At 43.4% G+C, this 14992-nt stretch overlaps 2 protein-coding genes across 9 annotated transcripts in view; both read left to right on the top strand.

The window, feature by feature from the left end:
• LOC139378760 (kinesin-like protein KIF21A) overlaps positions 1–6270 on the top strand; it is a 41733-nt gene extending 35463 nt beyond the window's left edge. For all 7 annotated transcript variants that reach the window (XM_071121238.1, XM_071121232.1, XM_071121234.1 and 4 more), the window contains 9 exons: positions 152–357; positions 1981–2190; positions 2296–2328; positions 2528–2664; positions 2896–3070; positions 3333–3491; positions 3747–4035; positions 4317–4516; positions 4764–6270. In XM_071121238.1, the coding sequence (XP_070977339.1) occupies positions 152–357; positions 1981–2190; positions 2296–2328; positions 2528–2664; positions 2896–3070; positions 3333–3491; positions 3747–4035; positions 4317–4516; positions 4764–4821 (1467 nt within the window). In that variant the 3' untranslated portion in view covers positions 4822–6270. The remainder of the gene's footprint in view (positions 1–151; positions 358–1980; positions 2191–2295; positions 2329–2527; positions 2665–2895; positions 3071–3332; positions 3492–3746; positions 4036–4316; positions 4517–4763) is intronic.
• A 6933-nt stretch (positions 6271–13203) lies between these two features.
• LOC139378762 (copine-8) overlaps positions 13204–14992 on the top strand; it is a 109512-nt gene continuing 107723 nt past the window's right edge. For both annotated transcript variants that reach the window (XM_071121239.1, XM_071121240.1), the window contains exon 1: positions 13204–13411. In XM_071121239.1, the coding sequence (XP_070977340.1) occupies positions 13308–13411 (104 nt within the window). In that variant the 5' untranslated portion in view covers positions 13204–13307. The remainder of the gene's footprint in view (positions 13412–14992) is intronic.

A 14992-nucleotide genomic window follows, 5' to 3' on the forward strand; every position in this document is an offset into this window, starting at 1 on the left:
TTCTAAATGCCATTTGAATGCCATTTTCATAAAGTCTAAAGTAAAGAAGTTACTGATAAGCACTTTGAGATAAATGCTATTTGTAAAACACTCTTTATGAATGGATATGTTATTGAGTGATTGATTGATTGGATCGATCCCTCTACCACAGGCACGCAGAAGGACAACCACCCAGATGGAGCTGCTGTATGCTGGTAGTGGTGAATTTGACTCCCCTACGGGGGACTTTTCTGCCTCTCTGCTACCCCTGGCAGAGGCCCAGGAAGGGACAGGGGACATGGGGCCAGTAGCAGGACATCTCGGGGACAGGGAACTCACTGTGTCCCCCTCAGCCCTGTCCACCAGGATAGCTGGACTGTAAGTCCTTATTTTGGTCAAATGTCTTTGTGTTTAGTTTTTAGAACTATAGTACAGGAAATACAGTGAGATACTTGCGGAGTAAATCCTTACCTACTGTATGTGCATTTGATGGGTCAGGCTTCACATTTTAGCAGTGTTATTGTTGAAAAAACAAGTGAATCAGCACAAGAAGGATAGAACGTTTAACTTGACCCAGACTGCATTGTAACCTTCAATGATGTACAGTCGTGGCCAAAAGTTTTGAGAATGACACAAATATACATTTTCACAAAGTCTGCTGCCTCAGTTTGTATGATGGCAATTTGCATATACTCCAGAATGTTATGAAGAGTGATCAGATGAATTGCAATTAATTGCAAAGTCCCTCTTTGCCATGCAAAGGAACTGAATCCCCCCAAAAACATTTCTACTGCATTTCAGCCCTGCCACAAAAGGACCAGCTGACATCATGTCAGTGATTCTCTCTTTAACACAGGTGTGAGTGTTGACGAGGACAAGGCTGGAGATCACTCTGTCATGCTGATTGAGTTTCAATAACAGACTGGAAGCTTCAAAATGAGGGTGGTGCTTGGAATCATTGTTCTTCCTCTGTCAGCCATGGTTACATGCAAGGAAACATGTGCTGTCCTCATTGCTTTGCACAAAAAGGGCTTCACAGGCAAGAATATTGCTGCCAGTAAGATTGCACCTTAAATCAACAATTTATCGCATTATCAAGAACTTCAAGGAGAGCGGTTCAATTGTTGTGAAGAAGGCTTCCGGCTTCCCTCCAGGACACCTACACCACCCGATGTCACAGGAAGGCCAAAAAGATCATCAAGGACAACAACCACCCAAGCCCCTGCCTGTTCACCCCGCTATCATCCAGAAGGCGAGGTCAGTACAGGTGCATCAAAGCTGGGACCGGGAGACTGAAAAACAGTTTCTATCTCAAGGCCGTCAGACTGTTAATCAGCCATTACTAACATTGAGTGGCTGCTGCCAACATACTGACTCATCTCTAGCCACTTTAATAATGAAAAAATTGATGTTATAAATGCATCACTAGCCACTTGAAACAATCCCACTTTATATAATGTTTACATAACCTACATTACTCATCTCATATGTATATACTGTACTCTATACCATCTACTGCATCTTGCCTATGCTGTTCAGCCATCGCTCGTTCATATATTTTTATGTACATATTCTTATTCATTCCTTTACACTTGGTCGGAACTAGAAGCACAAGCATTTTGCTACACTCGCATTAACATCTGCTAACCATGTGTATGTGACAAATAACATTTTATTTGATGTGGCCCAGAAGTTTATTGACAGCATGCCAAGGAGGATTGCAGAGGTCTTGAAAAAGAAGGGTCAACACTGCAAATATTGACTCTTTGCATCAACTTAATGTAATTGTCAATAAAAGCCTTTGACACGTATGAAATGCTTGTAATTATACTTCAGTATTCCATAGTAACATCTGACAAAAATATCTAAAGACACTAAAGCAGCACACTTTGTGGAAATTAATATTTGTGTCATTCTCAAAACCTTTGGCCACGACTGTATATGACTTCAGCTGATCATCCAGTGGGTATCAATTTAACTGTCTGTATCTGTGTTGTGTAGTTCTGGAGTCTGGTCTTCGATGGGAGCTGAGAGTAGATCACTGGAACGCTCACCTCGAACACCCAGGAGGATGCTAGAGAAGGGAGGACAACCCCCCTTAGATGTCAAGGAACACACACCTATGGACCCCAAAGGACACCCGGCACGAGAGACAAAGTCACACATACCCACAGCCACAGAGAAGACCAAAATCACAGACAACAAACCAACGTAAGAGCTGTTGCATGAAGCCGTTAACACACAATGTTTGCCACAAATGTCATGTTTCGTACGACGTCCCGATGGTCATAGTAGTACCTACGTCTTGTGTTTCAGGATGGAAGAGTCGATTATATATCATGGACAAAGGTATGTAACACTACTGTATGTCTATCTATATACTATACAACTGCATATATCTCATTTCCTAACACAGGGGTTCCCAAACTTTTTCCAGCAATGAGGAACATCCCTCTAGCCCGTGCCCCCCCTGCCCCCCACAGTTTGAGTCTGTTAGGACAGTTAAGTCCTAACAGACTTAATACATTGTCTTTTGTCCCTGTTACAGAGGGGTGATCAACCCCGTGTCATCCCCTAAGAGCAGCCATGCTGCCAGACTACAGTGTGTCTATGTGGCTGAGGGACACACCAAACCTGTCATGTGTGTCGACTGCACTGATGACCTGCTCTTCACTGGCTCTAAAGGTACAGCTCTCTAGTTCTATAATGTTCGGAAACTAAATCAACCCTTGACCTCTAAACCATGACCCCTAGAGACTTCTCACACCTGAAAGGCTCAGATAAGTGTAAGTCGTATTATTTGGTATTAGCTTCATCTAGCTTTCTGGTATGGTTGATGGCGTGTCTGTCATATTGAACACTCATCGGAACCCCTAACCATCGACCTCTAACCCCTGCGTCTGCGTGTGTTGTCAGATCGTACATGTAAGGTGTGGAACCTGGTGACTGGTCAAGAGATCATGTCTCTGGGAGATCATCCCAGCAGTGTGGTGTCTGTTAGATACTGTTCCAGCCTGGTCTTCACTGTCTCCACCGCTTACATCAAGGTCTGGGACATCCGAGACTCCGCCAAGTGTATACGTACACTCACGTGAGTAGATATATGTATATATACAAACACCAGGAGTATTTATATACACCTCTAGTAATAAACCGAAGACCTTTGTTATGTCAACAGTTGGAGTTGAGCATGCCAAGTTCTTTTTTCAACACATTCTGGGAGATTCTAACACATTCCAACACAGCCCAGGGAACTTCAGATTCTTAATGGCTACATGAAAAAAGTATTTTTACACAATGTCATTCCCATTGACATGGTATTAAATGTGTGTGTGTGTGTGTGTGTGTCGCAGATCGTCGGGCCAGGTGAGTACAGGGGACAGCTGTGTGTCTCTCAGGTCCCTGTCCATCCCTCCAGGAGAGAACCAGATCAACCAGATTTCTCTGAACCCTACGGGATCCTACCTCTACTCCGCCTCTGGCAACTTAGTCCGCATGTGGGACCTCAGGAAGTAAGAATGAAGGCCAAAAAAATCCAAGAGTAGTTGAATATCTTGTTTAGGTTAAGTAGGGACTGGAGGTGGCCCAAAATGGAGATAAAAGGAGAGGAATTGCATACGCCAGAACAGGCACAGGTGCTGAATGTAGAGTGTAGGAAAGATAGCTAGTGAATGCTCATCATTACTTCCAAGTATAATCTTTAGTTGTACCAAAGAATCCTAGATCCGAACTCTCCCTGACCCTTGAACCCTGACCTTATGCTCTAGGTTTGTGTCTACTGGGAAGCTGACGGGTCACCTGGGTCCGGTCTTGTGTCTGACCGTCGACCAGATGGGCAACGGTCAAGATGTGGTCCTAACGGGGTCCAAGGACCACACCCTGAAGATGTTTGAGGTGACGGAGGGTGTCCAGGGCAGCATTGTGTCCTGTCACAACTTTGAGCCACCACACCAGGAGTGTATTGTCTCTCTGGCTGTTCAGGGGAACAGCCTCTACAGCAGCTCCAGAGACTACTGCATCAAGAAGTGGGACCTGTCCCGGAAACGACTAGTACAGGTGAGACATACTGGACACTAGCTGTATATACAGTACTGCTAGTACCTGAAAGAGAAATGAGGCTCTCAAAAACATACAATGAGCTGAAAGCTGTGATTTTCACATTGCATGTTGCTTTGTAAGCATCAAATCTTGTTCTGTTGAATTGTTTTTGCTAGCTGCAACATTATCATCATTGTAAGACCAGTAGTGGTAGTAAACTAAATGTATTGTCCCAAGGAGTTATTTTTCAACCGTTTGTAGCCCTGTTTTGGCCTAGTGCGTACTTGCTTCCTCCACAGCAGGCGGCGAGCGCCCACTCTGACTGGGTAAGTGCGCTGGGTGTGGTGCCAGGGTGCCCTGTAATGCTGAGTGCAGACAGGGGAGGTCTGCTGAAGCTGTGGCACGCTGATACCCTGGCACCGCTAGGAGACCTGAGGGGACACGACAGCCCTGTTAACGGATTGGCTACCAACAGCAGCCAACTATTCACTGCCTCAGAGTGAGTTTATTGCCTAACCCTAACATGACCCTCGAATGCCATAGGAGTCTGACCATAACCCCTACCTTCAGAGAATATATCTCCTAACTTTGACCATGATCCCGTTCATACCCTGACCCTAACCCTCTGAGTAAATCAACCCACTGTTACTATAATAACAAAGTCATAATTGAACCTAAAAGAGAGATAATCAAACCTCTGATACACATGTTGATCCAGCGATGCCATGTTCTTTCTTGTGTGACAGTGACCGGACAGTGAAGATTTGGCAAGCAAAGGGTTCTTTGGAGGAAGGCATCCATTGACACTGAGAAGGAGACCTCTGGACTGTGACCGGACACAACTCTGGGGACCTACTAGATTACTCTGGATCTACTACAGCCTATGGATCTATTGCTGCCTGCTGGATCTACTACTCGATCTATTTGCTTGCTGCTCTGCACAATGATCTGTGGATGAAGGACCTCCGAAGATGGTCACAGGGCAGATGACCAGCCCTGACACACATATGACCCCTTGAGTTCACCAACATAAGACGTTCACTTGACGAGGTTGGAGGAGAGTAGCACAACAGTCATGGTATTCACCTGAAGGACAGTGAAACTCCAGTGTAATGCCCATGGTTCTGTCTCATGCTGTGTCCTCTCTATACATATCGTAGAGGAATCATCCACTACAGTGCGTGGAATCATCTCTCTGTGTTAGGCGGGGGGGGGATGTCTTCTAAATAAAGGTCCTATGGAGGTTGGTCTTACTTCAGCTGTTACTGCCAAACCCTATGGGAGACTCATATAGCCTTAGTGGGGAATAGGGATATCTCAGTAGGAATAGTGAACTAGTGGTGTGGGACGGTGTAGCTGATCTCTGCCACAGAAACAAAGCTCAATGAGGGTGTGTCGTCATCATACTACAAAATGTGATTGTGGATTTTCATCTCAACCAAATTCAAGTGTTGCTTTTAATGTCGTTACCTGCAGATTGTGTGTGACCAAAGTACAAACCTTCTCTGTGTTAGTCAACGGGCTGTGATGAGAGTATCTTTAGCCAACGTTGTACTTGCCTGTGTACAGTACCTCTATAGTGGTCTTACTCTCTTTGTATCGTGCAAGTACATTCAAACCTCAAACTACAAAAAGTGGTTTGATCTTTCATTTTCTGTCAAAGTGTTTGTATTTACGTGTGTTTTCATGGTGACTTTGAAACCTCCAGTTCTGAGCTTCCATTTCATGTTTGTATCCAATGGCCTGCGTCAATCATTTCAGAGCCCAGGTAAAGTGAGGTTACCTGTGCACAGGCGTATGCCCCATCTTAAATCAACTCAAATGTTTATTGGTCGCGTGCACATATTTGCAGATGTTATCGCAGGCGCAGCGAAATGCTTGTGTTTCTAGCGCCAACAGTGCAGTAATACTTAGGAATAAAACATTTCTGAGTGAGCTTTCCTGTGCCCACGTATTCCATTCCCCCAATCTGATTCAGGAACGGGCTGAACAGAATGGAACAAAACATAGAGGTGTGTGTTATTATCAGTGCCTGTCAATCGTATACTGTAGACACAGTAGTACAGTATCACAACCTAATCTGTGTGGACTAGCCCAGGATCCCTAGATTGGGATGACATATGTTTTATGACCACATCTTTATGTAAATAAGAATCTGTTTTTCTTCCTCCTGGACATATTGCGCGCAAATTCCGACTTTTTAGTGATTCTAATTTCATATGCAGTGTGGAAATAAATGTCATCTGTCAAAAATAACATGAACTGGTATATCTTTCAACGTGGAGATGTGTGTTGCCATAATGCCACCAATTGGTGGCAGTATAATACAGTAGGGAACATGACACGGTTTCAAAACAGAGAAAGCTTTGAAGCGGGAGATTTGTTTTCCTTCCTCCTGTTCTTCGTTAGATATTCAGTTCGTGACAGTTTTTAATTTGTTGCAGGAAAACAATTCTATCCGATGTCCATGAACCAATCTCCTTGACAGGTGTCCTTTTGTAGTAAATTCCTGATAGCACAGGTGGATTTGCAAATGTTCATAAACGAATGCAAATCAACCTGCTTTCTAAACGTAGATCTTTGGTTGGGTCTGTTTTCTCATTTGTTTGCAGCGAAGATAAAAGCATTGCAAGAATTCCATAAAGGCATATCATAGATACAAGGTATAAACCATGGTAAGAACTATACAGTATGCTCTCTATATACCTGTGAATTCCCACTTCCTGCATGGTCACCTGTGTGCCTACCTATGCATGTGACCCATGACCCAACATATGTGGGGTCATCATGGGTCGCTGGTTACATAGGCACAACAGTGTATACATTTATTGAGGAGGAACTACGATGAAATCCTTGTTTTTTCCATTAGCTTCTTTCTCCTTTTGTTAGCACTGCAAGGTGGAATCATCATGTTTGTTTACTTTGTTCCGTACATCCCTTGAAGAAGAGAAGTGATGGGAATGAATCATTATTTAAAGTACAACAATTGGTGCATCAGAGTTTAATGTGTACAATACTGCATTATTTCTGTACCACGGACTATTTCCATTTTTAAACACTGTTCCAAAAACCACAAGCTACTGTATATTTACATTTTTTTTCAATTGCTAACAAGCATCGGTCAATACTGAAGCCACTTTTTCAGAACTCTTCACAGTCAACATTACCAACATGCGTCTTGGCCAAACAGTTAATCTCACCTCCAAAACTGACTCAAACCAACAAAACACTTCATACATGTCTCAAAATAAGCTCGCTCGACCAGAACACTGGCAACAATTCTCTCTCAGAAAGCATACATTGTCATTCATAACACACTGACCTAAAAAACACTAACAACAGGGAGCATTACATAAATGATTAACTTCTCTTTGAAGTTTGAATGATTTTTCACATGAATCAGTATTTCATTATATAATAAGAATAACACCTTTTCACTTTATTGACTGTACTAAAGTATACGTAACAAGAATTAATCAGAAATGCCGCAATTTGCTTCAACAGACTTTATTTTTTCTATCTTTGCATCTAGTAATTTACCTGTGAAAAATAACAAATTGAAACAAATTCCTGAAACTCCAGGGCTGCAATAATAATTACCAACAAAAACATCAACAACATGTATAGTATAATCACTCATACTGTACAGTACTGTGAGTGTTCTAGTTCTCATCAACATGTATAGTATAATCACTCATACTGTACAGTACTGTGAGTGTTCTAGTTCTCATCAACATGTATAGTATAATCACTCATACTGTACAGTACTGTGTGGGTTCTAGTTCTCCCTCTCTCCTGCATTTGGCCACAAGTTCTCATCAACATCACACCTTATGTCTTCTCTGGCGATGCATCTTGGACAGTATCTTCTGGAATGTCTAATCCAACCCTGGCAGTCTTCAGGAGAAGTGTCTCCACACCCTGGCAGTCTTCAGGAGAAGTGTCTCCACACCCTGGCAGTCTTCAGGAGAAGTGTCTCCACACCCTGCATTCATGGCATCCAGTAAGGGCATCTGGTCATGTGGATGGTGGTCATAAACCTTCCACCTCCACGCAGAGAAAAACTCATCTATGGGGTTTAGGAATGGGGAGTATGGAGACAGGAATAGTTCTGACATCCTGGGATGTGCAGCAAACCAGTCTGACTGCAGCAGAGTGGTGGAATGCCACATTATCCCACACAACAACGAAGGTAGGGGAGTTTCTTACCCCTCTGCTGGCACAAGTCGATTCTTTAAACATTATATTAAGTGGCATTGTTTAAAGTGGCTAGTGATACATGTTTTACATGTATGGCAGCAGCCACTCAATGTTAGTGGTGGCTGTTTAACAGTCTGATGGCCTTGAGATAGAAGCTGTTTTTCAATCTCTCGGTCCCAGCTTTGATGCACCTGTACTGACCTCGCCTTCTGGATGATAGCGGGGTGAACAGGCAGTGGCTCAGGTAGTTGTTGTCCTTGATGATCTTTATGGCCTTCCTGTGACATCGGGTGGTGTAGGTGTCCTGGAGGGCAGGTAGTTTGCCCCCGGTGATGTGTTGTGCAGACCTCACTACCCTCTGGAGTGCCTTACGGTTGTGAGCGGAGCAGTTGCCGTACCAGGCGGTGATACAGCCCGACAGGATGCTCTCGATAGTGCATCCGTAAACGTTTGTGAGTGCTTTTGGTGACAAGCTGAATTTCTTCAGCCACCTGAGGTTGAAGAGGCACTGCTGTGCCTTCTTCACCACGCTGTCTGTGTGGGTGGACCAATTCAGTTTGGCCGTGATGTGTACGCCGAGGAACTTAAAACTTTCTACCCTCTCCACTACTGTCCCGTCGATGTGGATAGGGGGGTGCTCCCTCTGCTGTTTCTTGAAGTCCACGATCATCTCCTTTGTTTTGTTGACGTTGAGTGTGAGGTTATTTTCCTGACACCACCCTCCGTGGGCCCTCACCTCCTCCCTGTAGGCCGTCTCGTCGTTGTTGGTAATCAAGCCTACCACTGTAGTGTCGTCTGCAAACTTGATGATTGAGTTGGAGGCGTGCATGGCCACGCAGTCGTGGGTGAACAGGGAGTACAGGAGAGGGCTCAGAACGCACTCTTGTGGTGCCCCAGTGTTGAGGATCAGTTGGGTGGAGATGTTGTTACCTACCCTCACCACCTGGGGGCGGCCTGTCAGGAAGTCCAGTACCCAGTTGCACAGGGCAGGGTCGAGACCCAGGGTCTCGAGCTTGATGACGAGTTTGGTGAAGAGTTTTGACAGTGTGACTTCAGTAATGACCCATGCATGTTAGCAATTAAAAAACTACGATAGAATGTGGTCCAGCCATATAGAGTTAATTCAGTCTTCCTAAAATAACCATGATTCTTACTGCCCTGTCAACACAATTTGACATAGTTTATTGGTCTAATCACTGCATTGTTTCTCCATCAATTATTATTTCCATTTTAAAACGCTGAACATCAGAGTTTTAAAATAACCATTATTCCTACTGCAGCATATTCTGATAGGGTTTCTTGGTCTGTTCTATGTTTCTCGGATTTATAACATACTTTATCCCAAGTTAACACCAGGACCCAGACGGTACTCTTATAGTTTCATAATAAATGAATGTACAGACTGACCTCAATAGCGGCTACATGGGATAAGAGTTCCCGTCCGGGGTTATTTTAAGCTCAATCTATATGGGTTTGACAGGGATCTTCTGTGCTTTTCTGAACCTGGTTTGGTATCCTTTATACCTGAGGGAAAAGAGCTGAGGTGTATGGTAAATAGGTTGCGTCCCACATGGAACCCTATTCCCTGTATAGTGCACTACTTTTCACCAGGGTCCATACTCTGGCCAAAAGCAGTGTATTACACAGTATAGGGAATGGGGTGCCATTTGGGATGCAGCCATTGTAGCCAGAGACTGATAGTATTTTTAGGCTTTGGAATTTGTAATGGGGATTATGTGACTGGCTACATTCATCCAATCTCTCTTGGTGTGTGTGTGTGTGTATGCGTGCTTGCGTGCCTGTGTGTGAGTGTGTGTGTGTGCGTGCGTGCGTGCGTGCGTGTGTGTGTGTGTGTGTGTGTGATCATATTAACCCTGCGAATCATTGCTTGAATCATCACTCCCTTCAGTGCCTGTAGATACACAGGTAGATGTTTCTGCAATACCCTTTATTTCCCTGTTAAGTCACAGGTTGTGTAATTTGGCTTTTGGAATAAAGGGTTGACCAAGAGAGGGAGCAAGATAGATTGATTCGACTGAGAAACAGTGCGAGGGTCAATGCCAAACACAACAATGCTTACCTCACATACAGGGAATAATGTGCCATTTTGGACCCAGCCAGAGTGAGTTTCCTGGCATCTGCTGGGGGAGGATAGAGAGGGTGGTGAGAGGATGGAGAGAGGGACGAGAGGAATAGGGGAGGAAATGTCAGGGAGATGTTCTGGACCTCAGTACACAGATCATGGGGTTATGATGAGGTGCATTTTATTAATTACATAAGGGCATTTCCATTTAAAAGACCCATGAGCACCAACATGTGAAGTTCATGGGAGCATATCAAATTGGGTGTCAAATGAAAGAGTCTATGTTTTTGGGAAGTTAAGGCATAGATACATTTTTCAACCATTTTCCATCTTAAAAATGTAGCATAATTAAAGGCTTTGATTTCTGGATAAACAGGTGGAACAAAACATTCACCAGAAGTTTAATGATATCAGAAATACGTCAAAACACAATAATGTTGACATAGAGACTCCTGCCAACTAATATCAATGTTTTGGAGAAATGGTTTACCTTCTGTAAGTTCAAGGAATATTGCCTTGTGCCTTGTATACGCATCTTTGAGATATTTTCTCATTTCTCTTCCTCATGAGGAGGGAGGATAATTAAAGTTTGCAGAAGTAACAAGCAGTGGTAGACTTACCAATTCATTAAAGTGATTTTACTGATATTAATTTTGTTTATGAATTATCAAGTGATTAAAACTCGTAATTCGGGTTATCATACTGTTATGTTCAGCTCATAACTGTTTTCTTTCTCTTTCTTGTCACATCGTGATCAAAGCAAGAGTGTTATAACAGTCTGGACTACCCCTCCCTCACCTCTCTCTCTCTCTCTCTCTCTCTCTCTCTCTCTCTGTACCTTTGTCTCTCACTCCCTAGTTAATGTCACCCCTCCCAGCTCTTACTGACACCTACCCATGACCCCTGTCTCTTTCCCTCTTTCCATTTACATTAACTAGCATCCTCACCTGCTGAGCGCCGACCAACACCGGACGTTCATGGACGTTAAAAAGTAGTTGAAATTTGATCAGTCCACCCTGGCCTTGATGTTAATGTCCACAGACGGACATGACTGGACCAAATCTGAACCTATCGGAGACATGTGTTTCACAAGTTTGGTGTTTCACAAGTTTGGATTGCACAGTATAGTACAGTATACATTACAATAAGTAGAGTACAGTACAGTACAATACAGTTCAGTACAGTACAGTCAGTCGAGCAAGTAGAGTACAGTCCAATACAATACGAGACAGTACCGTAAAGAAAAGTAGAGCATAGTACAGTACAGTAAAGTACAGTAGTACTGCACTGAACTGTAATGTACTGCACTCTACTTTACTCTACTGCACTGTACTGAACTCTACTCTACCCTACTCTGCTCTGCTGTGCTGTATTGCACTACAATTTACCTCTACTGTGCTGTGATGTCCAAACTTGGGGAGACATAGGGAGAATGACAATCAAATCCATAATTATGCATTTCTGTGTAGTACAGCTCAGGGACCCATGATGTAATTATGTTACCATGATTCTGCTAACGGGTGTAAATACTCTTCACTTACACTTCAATAACCAAAATAGATTTTTTTCTAACTCAAGGAGCCATGTTATAACTTTTGGAAAACGTGGTCACATAAAACCTTGAGGGAGATTTTACCATCATTCCGTTACCAAAAGTTTGCATCTGCAAAGTTCTTCCACTCAATTCGTTTTTGTACATTTTCCAGTGGAAATTGTTCCAAGTAGTCATTGCTGTATGGTTTGTTAAACTGTTTTGTTAAACAGTTTTTGCACACATTTTAAAGTAGGATTGCCCATATACCTTGCAGTAGACTCACTATCATTAACACATTGACCTGTTACAGCTGAGTGGGCAGCTGACATTATAGGCTGTTTTATTATATTCAAGCTGCTCTGTCAGGGTGTGTAGGAGGGCACTCAATACAAGTGGGGTCAATTACTCCTGGTCTGAGAGCGCAAGACTGTTGCCGTACATACACGTCACTAAATAGAGTGAAATAGGCTTACTGTATAAAACATTAGAGGACACGGGCATGGACTTCCACGTGGAATCGTCTTTCTCCTGACCTGTGTGGTCATGTGTTAAATAGGCTACCGTGTTACTTTCACCCGGATTCCTCACACCTATGAGTGGAAATGGATGCTGTTTCATGTTTTATGCATATGTTTATACAGTAGTGTATACTGTGTGTGTCTGTCTCTCTCGTTCTCTCTCTCTCTGTGTGTGTGTGTGTGTGTGTGTGGTTTCATGTGTGTGCGTCCATGCATGTGCGCATTCCGCGTCATGACTGTGTGTTTTGTGTGTGTGCGTGCATGTGAGTGTACATATTTCAAAGGATCTATTTGGGCATCACTTACAGTAACTCTTTGATGAGTGCTGGCTGGTTGCCTAAAGGTGTGGTAATGGTTTCTCTCACCAGCTAACAGAGGGTCTGTTTTTGAGCTATATTTAGAGGTGGAGGTCAGGCCTGAAAAATACTGGGTAATGAAAATGATGAGCCACCCCTGGGATCAAATGTCTTCTATCCAAACATAGTAAACACATACTTTGTTTGTAATTACTTTTCCTGGTGTCGGGAAAAGTATGATGGAAAAACAAATAATAAAATATAATTTGGAACACTTTAAGACCTATTACACACAGACACACACACAAACACACACACTCGCTCTATCTATTATTATAAGTCATGACAGGGACAGTGTTAGCCTAACTCCTATTTGATGACTAGTGTCCTTACTGTAGGTATCTTATGAATGCCTGTTATGATTGTAGACTATTTATCAGATGGGCATCTGTGGAATTATTTTGTCTAAGGCGCACATTCCGCTCGCAGCGCAAGTAGGTGACGCTGACTGTCGAAGTGACATCAACCCACCGCTAGTAGCCTGCTTCGGAGCATTCCTCTTCGTTCAGTCCACATGCATTCATTCTCGTTTCGCTAAAGGAGGTGTAGTTTGTTCGATTGTTGCTGCTGAAAGGGGTTGGACAAAAATATTTTTCACCATGAACAACTGTAATAGCTTCGTCAACATGGCGTCGATAGGAGATTTCGACCCGCTCAATGCTTCCATCCCCGCCACCAAAGTTGAAATCACAGTGTCTTGCAGGTAAGATAATGATTTCAGTGTAACCCATTTTTGTTGTCGGGTGTTGTTATGACTGTTGTCACAGTAGAAGGATATGGTATGGGCAAGTATTCCGGGTTTTATCTGCCATTCCAATTGGCCAACTGTCAAACAAGTTCTGCTTGTAGTAACATTTTGAAAAGTCAATGTTGTTCAACCAACGGCACTGTTTCTGATTATTTTTAGGCTACATTGTATCTAGATAAGAGTGAGGTGTTGAAGTTGTTACTTTGTTTTAGTTTTGGGTGGTAAGTTTACAATTCACTTTCGAACTGTAGTCTATCAGCTATTTAATAGGCAGTAACCTGGGATTCTGCCTGTTAGAGGACTGGCAATGGACATCAACAGGCGTTAATAATAGGCATCATCAACAATACCAACATTCCCTATCTTGGTATACTGCCGTATGTTAGAAGGCTGTTCTCACCGAATAATTTGACACTTGTTTTATTCTGACCCGTGGCTTGTCGTGGGCTGTCACTCACGATCTGATCAGATGAACATAAATAGATTTACATTGACCTTTTATAAAAGGTAAGCTATATGCCAGGAGTAGGCTAGTGATTTGATGTAGCATAGCCTACGTGCAGCGACAGTCAGACTAGTGTATGTGCGGGTTGAGGGTGTATCACTAGCCCGTTTATACCCACCCTGACTCTCTGGAGCCGTGGCTTCCCGTTGCGTAACGGCTCTCCCCGTCCCTGCCAAACCTTATGTAGTATTTAAGGGGTCCCTTAAGAATAGATCAACTGAGGGAATGCTGGCCTCACCGGAATGGGAATCGTAGTGTTGTCACTGGACTGTCACTCATTATTTAAACAACTGATCGTGAAGGAAAGACGACACACACAGCGAGACTTTGTAAGCGCTCAGTAATACGTCATAGTGAAACAAAGTGGTGGCCTACTTACCAAGGAAATTCCCGTTTGATCTCTCACAACGGACTCAATTGAATAAAAGGGAAATAAATGTCGCAATAACCACACACAATAAACAATAACTAGTTACACAATATCTGACCATACCATGCTGAACCAGTAGTCTACTTGTCTAGGGGAATCAATCCATTAACATGTGTTATTTCTATCACCTCCAGGGAACAAGTCACATATTACCTCTTATGTGTCAGCCTCTGAAGAAGAGATGGAGGGTTGTGGCACTATATACATAAGGGATGCTAGGTCAATTCTGGTACTGAGTCACGCTCTAGTGCGTGCTGGGCATAGAGGGGGTCTGTAGGGAATGCCTTCACACTCATTACAACCCAGAGAGGAGGTGAGGTACCATGGTAACGCGGCCAGGTGTGTGTGTGTCCGTGCCTGAAAGGCTCTGATCTCTCGTGCTCTCTCTCTATCACAACACCACACACACACACACACACAAGTATACACATGCACGCACTATGCACACACTGTGTGTCTGACGAAGGGATAAGAGTCCCTCTCTTTCTCTCTATCTCTCATTCTGACTTACTTTCTTCTCTCTGCCCAGAGCTCCAATGGAGGCCCAGACTGTTAGTACAGATAACTATATCTCTTCCTTCCATGCCTGCAGTCATCTGAT

This window comes from Oncorhynchus clarkii, chromosome 21 (assembly GCF_045791955.1).
Source record: "Oncorhynchus clarkii lewisi isolate Uvic-CL-2024 chromosome 21, UVic_Ocla_1.0, whole genome shotgun sequence".
Taxonomy (NCBI): domain Eukaryota; kingdom Metazoa; phylum Chordata; class Actinopteri; order Salmoniformes; family Salmonidae; genus Oncorhynchus; species Oncorhynchus clarkii.